General features: G+C 39.9%; 1 protein-coding gene across 1 annotated transcript in view; it reads left to right on the top strand.

The window, feature by feature from the left end:
- Nucleotides 1-12650, top strand: part of LOC131034074 (protease Do-like 1, chloroplastic) — a 103535-nt gene that overhangs the window by 23176 nt on the left and 67709 nt on the right. The window contains exon 2 of the mRNA XM_057965426.2: nucleotides 11509-11631. Coding sequence (XP_057821409.1) covers nucleotides 11509-11631 — 123 coding nt within the window. The remainder of the gene's footprint in view (nucleotides 1-11508; nucleotides 11632-12650) is intronic.

The raw sequence follows: 12650 nt of genomic DNA, 5'->3' as shown, positions 1-12650 counted from the left end.
CACTCACTGAAGGTCCACAGCGAGATTTTCAAAAAATGCATGTTTTCTTCAAAATGGTGCTAAGGCAAGGTTAGGATAAGGAGAAGGGACCTCCAAAAACATGATGAATATTGTTTTGCCTTTGAAACTTGATGATTTTGGTCAGAAAATGAAAAATCACTCCTGACCCTCAGAGAGGGCCCACAGCGAAAAATCGCTCCTGACCCTTAGAGAGGGCCCAGAGTGAAATTATTGAAAATCCTCATTTTACCTTGCAACAACAAAGCGAATTTGGATGGAGTAGATAAAGGAAGGATGTTGCTTAATGACGAATGAATTTTCAATGAAAAATGATGAAGAATCAAGCCTAAAATCAAAAAGTCGCTCCTGACCCTCAAAGAGGGCCCATAGCGATTTTTCAGGATCCTCTCCTTTGTTTGAGGAATTGAGACCAGATCTTGTGTGGATAGGACGAAGAGATGATATTTTATGTCTTGGAAGCAATTTGGAATCCAAAAGATGAAGGATTAAGAGAAAGATTGAAAAATCGCTCCTGACCTTCACTGAATGTCCAGGGCAAAATTGGTGATATCCTTCATTTTTACATTATTGAGCGTTGATATTCCTTAAAATTCACCAAGTTGCTAACTTTGAGGCCTTTGGAAAGGCTAAATCAAATTCGCATTAAATTAAAGGCATTTTAATTTAATAAATTAATTTTTAGGCCTTGAAATAATAAAAAATCCACCTTGGAGGCATTAAAATTAATTTTCAAATTTTAAATGAAGGTGAGTGCTCAAATACATTTATTTGCTTTTACAAGCAAGTCGGCCTTCTTTTAAAGGGGATTTTATTTCATTTTCATTTTCTTTTTGTCAAGTCGGCCTCAACAGGAATCAAGGTGAGCGCTCTATAAGAGAGGGGTTTTGTTTCACATTTCAAATCATTCAATCATTTCCTTAAGTGCGAAATTGGAGGGCTAATTGGAGGAGCGAAATCTGGCTTGCTTGGAGCAAATTTCTTCTAAGTGTTGAAGGTTAAAGAGGGTGGAGTCTATTCTTTTTGAAGCTAGAGGAGGCGCAATTCATCCAAGGGAGAATTTTGATTTAAATTTTGCCTAGCAAAATCCATTTTTTGCATCATTTCTTAGAGTTTAATACTCAAGAGGAGGTATGGCAAAATCATCTTGACACCCTTGTTTAAGGTTTGATTTTTAGACATTTGTTTTGGAAAAATCTAAGTATTGCATGGTTAATTAGGAAATGATAACTCAAGATTTATCATGAAGTTTCCTAATTAAAATCTTAAATCTTCCTTTTAAGTTTAATTTCTAGACTTCAAGATATATTACTAATTTTGAAATGTTGTGTAGGTATCAAGATGGCGACTCCAAAGTCCGGAGGGTCTATAAGTTGGCAGGTTCTCATCCAAGAAGATCAAGCAAGGACAAGAGCGACCTCCTCCAGTCTAGCATCGACAAAGACGACCTTCTTCGGTCAAGCATCATCAGGAATGACTTCTCCAATCCAGCATTCCAAGGCGAGGTACATCATCATCCTGCACATCAAAGACGAAGGGAGTTAGAGCAAGGGTTCGTTGAAGAAGCAGATAGTTTCAGAAGAGTCAATTAAAGCTAGCTTCTCAGCAACATCAAATTGGCATCAACCAAGTGTCAGATGAGGTGGCATCCTAGTCATCACTCTTGCAGTCGGTGTGGTCCACCTCAGCATGTCCAGATTCAATTTACCTAACTAATGGGAGGTGGCACAAACTTCTATGTACCTACCCCAGCTATCTATTGGTTGATTTTTCTAGAGAAGACATGTGTCCTAAGGATGTAATTTTATCATTGGTCAAGCATTAAATGTTATGTAATGGTTGTAACAAACCCTAATTAGGGTTTTCATTATTGAATCTTGGCCATTGATCTCAAATTGATCTTAGCCATCGAATTGTATTAAGGGCACTATATAAGCCCCGGATCTTCATTTGTAAAGGCTAATAGAGTAGGAGGAGAAGATAGATAGAGAGTAGTTAGAAGGTGAATAGTCAGTTGATAGAGTAGCAATTAGAGTAGAATAGGAGGACAAGGCAAGAAATTGTTGCCATTGATTGTAAACAAACTCCATTTTCATTGAAGTAATGGTGAAGTGTGTCGTTTCTTGCAATATGCATGGTTTCTTGTTGAATCTTCAATTCGAGATGGTAGATGATTAGATCGAATGAAGGAAATTGTTGAATGCACCTGTGTGGAATCCGTTTAATCCATACCACTAGCCTCTTACTGATTGTAAGGACGCCTTGTGTGGTCAACTGGAATGAAATAAGCTTAATCATAAGTCATTACACGTCTATTGTTTCATGCATTTTCTTGAATGGTGATCGTTGTCAGATGGTGTACGATTTAAACATATTGGAAGCATCCCTTAGAAGATCGCACTGAGTTGGTGTTGAATTGTTCAGCCTGATGGTGAGACCCAACCCAGTAGGAATCCACCTAGTCATTCATCCATCTTCTCGCATTCTAGGTAGTAGAGTAGACTTCCTGAACCTTACATCTTTTGCCATTTGTTTGTCTTCCAGTTAGTTAGTAAAATCCTGTGTTCCAGCAATATTCAAAGCAAATCAGACGTTCAGTCATCAAGTGTAAGTCCCCTTGTGATTCCAGCAAATCACATCATACCACAGAGAGCTTATCCACACGTAGAGATCCTATAGCAAAGAACCTTGAAGTCATCCCGATTGATCCTTTTCGCGACATCTTTAGCATTCAGAGACTTTATTCAAGAGAGGATAAGGTACCTTTAGGTATTTTATTCTGTGTTCGCATGTGCATAAAAAACCCGTCAACAGAGTGACACCACCGCACACCAGGAAGAACCCATCAAGTATCATGAGGTAAATTTAAATTTGAAGGAGACAAATCTGGGAAAGGCAAATGATCCCAAGGTCATCCTTGCCGAAGATGACTCGAACCCTGTGTGGAAGGCCGCAGCCTTCAAAATCTTTATTATTCTTCTTCTTCTTATGTACGGGAAGGAGACTGTGGTCCCTGTAGAATTTGTGGTTCCAGGTCTTCGGATGGCCATTGAAAATAGATTGGCCACCAACGGGCCCAAACTGAAACCCTACCACGCTAAGTGCGCAGGGGACCTGAGAGGTCGGACGGACACCCGAGAGCCCGGAGGGGGACCCGAGAGGATGGAAGGGGACTCGAGAGGCCGGGCAGGCGACTCAAGAGGCACAAGACCACAACAGGAGACTCTCGGACGAGGAAAACTGAGAAGGATGAAGGGCGATCCCAGCGGCATGGGACTCGAGCCGAAGACTCTCGACAATTAGATTACATATTAGAAAAAAAAAAAAAAAATCGTACGGGTCCGTACGGCTGCCCCCCCAAAAAGAGGTGACCGTACGGCATGGAAAAAAAAGAAAGAAAGAAAATCGTGGGGCCACCGTACGGTGACCACACCGGCGGTGGAACCACCATACGGTGGGACCACCAGCAGTGGAACCACTGTGTGGTGGTCACACCGATGGTGGGGCCACCGAAGGTGGAACCACTGTGCGGTGGTCACACCGACAGTGGGGCCGCCGGCGGTGGATGCCACCGTGCGGTGGACACCCGCACGCCGCACTTAAAACAAACCCCCGCACCACGCAGCCCACACAAGGAAAAAGAAGGAGAAGGAAACCCCGTGGAGGTGTCAGTGCTGTTGTTGACTGTACGGGGAGGTTGCATGGCCAGGGACATTACAGAGGAAACACGAAAAAAAAAAAAAAAACGACGATGACCTGATTGAAAAATGATTCGATGACATTTGGAGCCTGGACACTAAAAATATTGGAGTGTAGAAGAAGGGTTTTGACATCATAAAATATCACAGAAATGATGCGCGCCATGGACTTTCATGGGGTTCTGAAGGTTGTAAATTGGTGTACCTGGGGCGCTGCCCTCGGACCCTGCGAGGGGCACTGCCCCTCGACCCCGCTGGGGCGCTGCCCCAGACCTCGCGGGGGCGCTGCCCCTTGACCCCGTTGGGGGCGTTGCCCCCAGACCCCCAGTTTATTTTTGAGCTACAAAATACCACAGGAAGTGTTGTGGCTGTCCGTACTGTGAGAAAGAAGCCTGCAGCTAAGCATTGGCGGGGAAGCCATAAGCTGTAGAGGGAGACGGATTTGGAGGTTGCGAACAAACAGAGTTTGAGGGAAGGCATTGCAGGTCCGCGCAGTTGTATGACACCAGGGAGTTATTCAGTTCAGTTTTTAGCCTTTGGGGAGTGTGATGGAGGATTTGAGGTGTCTCCTAGCCTTTGTGCCAGCGGGTTGTGGCCACCTCCAGGTAGGATAGGTATGCTTTGAGGAACTTGGAGTATGTCTCGGCTGGACGTGAGGTTGCCTTGGTGGATGCAGAGAGGGCTCGGGAGGAGTTGACCACCAAGTTGGAGGCAGTACTAGCGTGAGACTTAGCTCAGCGTACCCAAGAGTTGGATGCCAAGAGGGCAACGTCGGTGGCTATCGAGACAGTATCATTTGAGTAGCAGTTGGTGGAGGCTGAGACTAAAAAGCATGTTTTGCAGACAAGTTTGGTTTAGGCATAGGAGGATGGTGATGTTGAAGAAAGCAATAATGGTGAAATCCGCACTTGAGCATCGGATGGTAGCAGCCACGGGTTTTTAAGCAAGGACGCAGCAGGTGTATAAGTTTCGGGCTCGACTGGCATCAACAGTTCTGTTTAATGTCATTTCTATTTTGTATTAAGTCGTCTGGAGATGACTTCTTTTCTTTTGGGGGGGATGATGTTGGCGGCAATATTGTACACGGAAATAAAACTAGTTAATTAAATTGTAACTGTGTTGGTTAGTTGGCAACCGAGGGGTGGCAGTTGCGGTGCGACGGTTGGCGCTCGCACCCCCTCGGCATCTTTATATACTTCCGAATGTAACTTGTGGACAACGACAATTATGAATGGAATAACATCTCTTATATTGCGTCTGATATCTATGGCATTATTATTCTGCATTACATGTTTTATCTGTGTGCTTTAAGCTATTTACCTGAGAGGGTAAACATGAATGGCTTGGATTGATATATAATCAATGGCTGAGATTACATGATGGAAACCCTAATTAGGGTTTGTTACAACAACTCCTTTTGGCCAATGAGAAAATTACATTTAGGTTCAATACTGAATGTGAACCAATAGAAAACGAGGCTAGGTATCTCGAAGTTTGCGTCTCCATGGGTGAGTCAAGTACATTGCATCTGGACATGTTGATGTGGAATCTTTTGATTGGTTGAGTGATGACAAGGATGCCACTTCATTGTAGACTTGATACTCAACATCACAAGCAAGTGTTGATGCCTCAAGCAATATATCTTGATACTCAACATCTCGAGCTTACTCAATGTGGTGATGATGATGGGAAGCATCATTATGGTCAAGTCAATCCTCTATCTTTGCTTGCTTATCTTGTCTTCACGCCCCAAGGCCTTGACTTGATCAACTCGCCCCACTGCTAGTTGTCTTCTTGGTGATGTTTCGATGCTATGTGATGGTCCCTTGAACCTATCCTTCAAATTGTGAAACCTTTCCCTTTCGTGTGCTGTTGATGGATCATCTGTCCATCCTCTTGCATCATTTGACCCTCGGCTCTAATTGGTGAAACTGCTTCTTGATGTAACCTTGACCTATCATCCCTTTGTGATATTGAAATTCTAACCTCCTTTCTTGCCTTATCAACTTGATGGCTCCTTATAGTTTTTGATCATGATCCCATTCCTTCAATGTTGAAACACCATCTTTGGAGTGCTGTTCTGATCTCCTACAATTAGGCCTGCCCTTTGGATTTCTTCCTTTGTCACCTGCTAAGCAAACAAGGAGATAATCAAACATCATAAAAAACCCTTACTTCGCCTATTGTTCATCCCTATATGCTTGATTCTTTGTTGATTAGATGATATTTAAAGTTTAATCTAAGTCTGATCACACATCCTTAGTTCTGATATGATCTTTGATTAGTCTGATTTCCAATTTCAGGTTGAATTGTGTGATGCTTAGGGCTTGATCTCTGAATTTTATATGTTGTAAGGTCTGGTTTTTTTTTGTTCTAATGTCTGATTTTCCCATGATTGCTGACTTGAACTGTCCTAAAACTTCTGTAAATGATTTTGCATCCACTTCAATTGAGAATTTGATCAAATGAAATGATCAAATGAGCTGATCTTAATGAGTTTTGCTCTGCCTGAAGGGTTTCTATCAAGTTTGCTTGGAGAGATTGCTTTGAATGATGTTTGATTGAAATGGAATACCTCTTCTTATAGGCGCCAATGAGTGGAGTATGCCTCTTCACCTGATAGACGACTTGACATTGCAATGAAATGTTTTATTTCTTCATGCTGAGCCCTTCATCCTTATGTTAACCTGGCCGACTCCTTAAACACATCAGCTTCTCCCTTTAGCAGCATTTTGACCTTCAATTGCACAATGGTAGCGGCATTTCATGCTTGGTTTGCATAAACATTTTGGCTTTCTTCCTTTCATTTGCACAACCTCAGCTTGGGTGGCATTTGAGACTTCATTTGCACAACCTCAGCTTGGGTGACATTTAGCTTTTCATTTGCACAATTGGTTCGGCCTTTGATGATTGAATTGTACAAGCTTTCATTTGGGCAGTATTTTGTTGTGTGAATGCACAAGTATTTCGGCATTCAAGCTTGCAATTGCATAAGGATTTCGGCATTATGGGCTTCATTTACACAGTCTAGGCAGCATTTTATCCTTCATTTACACAATGGATTCGGCCCTTTGATCCTTCATTTACATAATAAATTCGGTGTTTAATCCTTGGTTTGTATTAGGCCACTTTGCTTTGGTGGTGTTTAGTGGTTCATTTTCACAACCTGATTGGCCTTTGACCCTTCATTTACACAACCTGAGTGGCATTTAGGTGTTGATTTGCACAAGAATGATTTGCTTGATCAACTTTTGATCACTTTTTTTGCACTTGGTCAGGTGGGGTTTTGTGCTTCATTTGCACAAACAGGTTGGCATCTTGACCTTCATTTGCACAATCTGCTTGAGGCGGACTTTTGGGCTTTGTTTGCACAGCTATTATCTTACCTTTGGCGCATTTTATGAGCTTGATTATACAACTAAGTGGCTGGGACAGTATTTTGGTGTTAATTTGCACAAGCACACTTGTTTGATCTACTTTTGATCACTTTATTGCACCAATACAAGGCAGTGTTTTGTGCTTCATTTGCACAAGTTTGAGGGTGCATTTTATTTGCTGATTGCACAAGTCAGCTTGCTAGGGCAGCCTTTTGGGTCTCAACTGCACAAAGTTCGTGGTATTTGAGGCTTCATTTGCACAAGTTGGGAAGTCGGCATTTTGGGGTTGGTTTGCAGAATTTCAGCCTTTAGGTGCTCATTTGCACAACCTGGTCAGTATTTGAAGGCTGGTTTGCATAAGTGTAGCTTCACCATGGCAGCCTTTTGCTCATCCCATGCACAACAATTTTAGCCTTTTAGCTCTTGCATGTACAAATATGGCGGCTTTGACCCCTTTGCATGCACAAGCGGCATTTAGGGAGTCATTTGCACAAAACCTTTGCTTGAGAGCAAGCTCATACCAAGACCACATCTTGAGCAAAATCTTGCCTTAGTCAAATTTTCACCTCAAAACCGCAATGAGCTCAATGCTTTCATACTTCATCATCTTGGGATATTCGTTCACTATTTGAAAGCAACATTGATGACCACTCCTTCAATTAGACCTATGCCACTTGAAAACCCTAGGGTCTACCTCACGTCTACAATTCAATCATGCAAGTCTCATCTAATTCCAATTCCGACACTTAAATAAACCAACCCAAGCGATCAAGGACCTTAGGAAATGTCTTGCAACTTAACAACATTTGACTTCATTGACAACATTAGCAACATTTGCAATTTTGACATCTCCAAATAACTTGACCTCAATCCAACAGTACCAACCTCCTCACAAGCAAAGGTTAACGACTAAGAGACTAACACCGAGCCAAGACCACAACACCAAAACCCTAAGCAAAGCAAAAAGTAGGGGTCCCCATTTGCAATGGGGCGATGTGTGAAACGTCACAGGAATATGCAAGGAAGCTTCTAGAGGAAGAAAGCTTCTAAGGGAAGAGAGATGTACATAGAGATATGTGCACCGTTTAACAGTAGACACTGGTCAGTTTGCCTGTGTACAATATTTTATAATATACAATAGCCATTAATAAAATACATTAGCACATGAGGCTATGTCTAACTTCTCATGTGATTATCTTATCATTTTCTTCCTGCTTAGAGAAAATTGTCCACAGATTTTGTTGTAGATATGTGAAGTTCTACTCGAACACTGACCAAGACATCCACTTAGTTTGAGTTGGCAATCTGCATTTCCAACCAAGTGGTCATAGAATTTTGCTTAGTAGTGCATGTAGGAACATCAAGAAGATTATCTTCATCCAAGGGAGGTTGAAAAGTAGGAATGATGTCCTTAGGATGAGTGAGAACAACCTCTTCCTCCAAATGTGGTGGGACATGGGGTTTGAGTTAATTCACATTTTCAATGCCATGTATACTAAGCTGAGAAGGGAGGTCTAATTGACAGTCAGTTTCTCCAATGTGTCGCAAAAGTTATAATTCCTATACCAAATAAGTTTAGGGTTATGATACTGCAGATATTTTAATCATTGTTTGTTTAGGTGGAACCAAACCTGTCACCAATCTGAAAATGTGGAGAAACGCCATCATCATGATTCTCTTTGTATTTTGACTTGATTCTTCAATAATGTATCATGAATCTATAAATTGACTTTAGCCAAATGCCGAACAAAAGCAGATAACTTATTATGCTCCTTTTGTTGATGAGATGAAGAATTGTGAGAAGAGATTAGGGGTCCCATGGGGAGGATGGGTGTACTTCCTACAGAAAACCTCAATAATTATTTTGGCAACAATATATGTAAAAATTATGAACTAAGAAGCAGTTATTCCACAATATTTTCCAAAGGTGACACAAAAAATCTGACAATGGTGAGTGGTTAGCCAAAGTGACACCATCCATGCTGGAAAAACAGGTTCAGCACCTTTTGAAGTATCTATATTTTTCTACATGGAATAAAAGCAATCATCTTAGAAAACTGACATACAACAACAAAAATACAGTCGTGCTTCCTAAGATAAGCATGCAGTTCACAAATAAAGTCCATGGACAAGGATTCCCAGGGATGGAAGAAAATGGGAAGTGGCTGATACAAACCAATTTTTTAATTACAAGTCTTAAGATTGACTGGATAATGACACCTTCCAATACAATCTTCCACACGCTTTCTTATAGAAGGCCAATATAAGTGTCTCTGTAAACGCAAAAGTTTTTGATGTGACATACTAATCACCATATGATGTATAGTGGGTCTCTTCAATGAGTGCAACTAGCTGATTAAATTTGTATAAGAAACCATCTCTTAATTTATAATCTAGACTTATCACTGTGAATTGTTGCAAGGAAGTGAGAATTGGCTGAAGTTGTGGATATGCAGAATCATGGAAGTTGTACTCAATATATCAGCAAATCTATTTGCCGTCCCATTGTTATCCTTAGTCACAAGATGAAATTACTGAAAGTAAGAAATGCATTTTAGATTGCTTTGTTCTTGAATCTTGGATCGTGAATTTAGAAACATTAGGGGATGGTAATCAGTATAAAGGTTGTTTCTATGCCAAGGACGCAGCATCTAGATCTCTTTGTCATATCCTGTACTTCTACTTGGTTTCAGAAAGTGCTTCTGAATGATATGCATTTGGGTGGCACCTGTTCTTCATAGCAAGCATCTAATTCTACCTCAGAGGGCTGCTGCAAATCATGTAGAGAAAGCATTGAAGCTGAGTAAAGGGCACCCTTGCACTCCTTGAATGATTTTGTGGTTGCTACATTCCACAAGAAATTCTGAAATACTTTTTATTGGAGAGTTGATGAAATAGCTTGGCAATATAAGAGAAATACTGAACGAATTTCTGGTAGAAATTAATTACACCAAGAAATTATTTTAGATTTGCTGTATTTGATGCAGTAGGAATATCCTTGAGGACTTTAATTTTTATCCTTGCTGGAATTCAGATGTATTATATGCAGAAGCAAAGTACAAATACAAAATCAGAAACATAAATCACATTTATAGATCAATCGAAAGACAAATATGGAACCATAACAGATTTTTATTGAATGTTCTGTATGTGTCATTCACTCAAAGGAGATAAATAATTGCTCATCTTGGTATTTAATTATGTACATATTTTCATAATTGCATTGCAGCTGCAATAGTAAGATGAAACAATTACCTTTTTCCTTGTGTGGCCCCTTGTCATCCGTTGCATATCAAGGAGCATCATGAAGGAAGAAATGGTTGGTTTTGCCACTCAAGTCACAGAGGGTGGGGGAGGAGTGAAGTGAAGGCAGGAGGGAAGAACTGCACTGTTAGTGCCCCACCTGGGAAGAGGCACACAATTGATCCAAGCCATGACTAAGTAGAGGTTGGTCTTATATTGACACTGGCCATGGAATTTGAGCTGCCACTTGGGTCAATTCTGACTATGCTATATGCAGCCAACAGAAATAGGTTAGTCTTCTCAAGTGAACAAGGTTGAATTCTCAAGGAAAAAAGATTATATGCCAGACCAAATACAAATCCAGTATGCAGGAAAGCATACAGCAGATATATGTAACCTAAAGAACCAAGGTTTTATTCTCAGAAAACCAAGCATAGCTGTATCCTTATGTTCTCTCTAGTGGTCATTTCCCATTAGTGCCTTCAAATCCCATCTAAATCTGATGTTAGCATGCTTATTTGTGAAGCACATTTCATCTGATCTATGAATATCAAAGACTGTTCTCTTCCTGTTTTAAATTATTCACAACACTCTCAAGTCAAAATGTGAAAATGCTAAATACAAGCTTGGGAGATAGCTTCCTCCAAATACTAGAATCCAAATATAATAAAAATAAACCTTTCGACACTTTTAACAGTGCACAAATGGAAGGCCTCTTTAACATTGGAAAAATAACAGTTTTGGGACATGCATATATGTTCAGTGGCCTTTCTTGGATAATTCTTCTAGTGTAGGATTAAGTATATCTACCATTAGCACAAATTTGCATTGAAAATTTGAATGTGATGGATTGCGATCAAATGATTCAATTCTAACAACTCTGTACATGGGAGGAAATAGTAGCTTCACCTTGCGTATACATCTAATCAGAGTTAGCCTGGTTAGTAACTGTTAGATATTTTCTGTAGGTGCAAGCTTCTCTGCCACAAACTTATCTATGTAACCTATCTATTACCTTGGGAGTTTGAGTTGAATATGTTAACTGTTCACATTTTGGGATATACTGCCTTTTATTGGGGACTTGCCTAATCAATTCTAGTTTTGGACCTAAATATTAACACAAGATGGATAAATCTAAACTTTATACTTACAAGAGCTATTATTTTCTACAGGGAAGATGTGTTTACACTGGATGTTTTAGAAGTACCTCAAGGTTCTGGATCCGGATTTATTTGGGATAGGGAAGGGCATATCGTGACAAATTACCATGTCATTCGAGGTGCCTCAGATTTAAGGTGAGCTATTGCACTTTTATGGATTAGTTGAAGGAGAAGTGGTTGATAAATACCTTCTTATATTATACTTCAAGTGCAGGATAACAAGTTTTGTAGAATTACTGTTACAATCAATAAAGTAAAAAAATCAGAAGACACCTTATATCTCCCACATTTGGATTTTCTATGTTTATAACTGTTTAAGCAAAAAAGAGAAGTTGATGTTCTGCTTTTGCTTTTATATATTTTATGTCATCTTTATTTGCAAACTACTAATTACCACATCTCTTGGGTTTTGTAGGGAAGGCAATTCTCTTCCCTTTCCTTTTATCCTTTAGATACTCCATTGAATTTTCAAACTTATCTTCATAGGGTGCTACCTTTTTAATCTTACTAAATCTCTCTCCTTTTTTTGATGAATTGAAATCCTTTTTTATTAGCATGACCCCTCTTTTTGACCGACTCTTAGTACAACTTGACACCTTTCTTCATCAAGGATTTGATTCATAAAATGAAAAACATAGCATATTAAATGGAAGTCCATGGAGACTATTTATAACTTGTTAGTGGTAGAAATTTTGGTTTTGGCAGGTTTCCTAGCCTAGATACAGGGAACTTCCTAGTGGAGTTGACAACTCTGGTAAGAAGTCATTCAAGTATAACAAAACCTGCAGAAACATTATTGAGAATTATATTCTATGAGAGATTGAGGTTCAACACACAAAACTCAACCTTAATCATCTTGGGGACAAACTTATCCTGAAGCTTTATATCGCTGAAATCTCATAGAAGATAAGTCTTGACTGGCATAATTTCACTGGTAAAATTCTTGATTGATCTCTTATACAACATAATTCTGACATGAAATGCATGGCAACAATAATTTTTTTGAATATCTCACAACTAATGTATAACCTATTAAAAAAAAGTGGATGTAATGGCATCATGTCCCCAAATCACACAAATTGGGCCAAGTCTAGGAGAACCAAATTGTCAAAGTATCATGTGGCCCCTCAAAAGAAAACAACTTATAAACACCA

The sequence above is a fragment of the Cryptomeria japonica genome, chromosome 2 (genome assembly GCF_030272615.1).
Source record: "Cryptomeria japonica chromosome 2, Sugi_1.0, whole genome shotgun sequence".
Lineage (NCBI taxonomy): Eukaryota > Viridiplantae > Streptophyta > Pinopsida > Cupressales > Cupressaceae > Cryptomeria > Cryptomeria japonica.
This window is presented reverse-complemented; position numbering and strand designations above follow the sequence as displayed.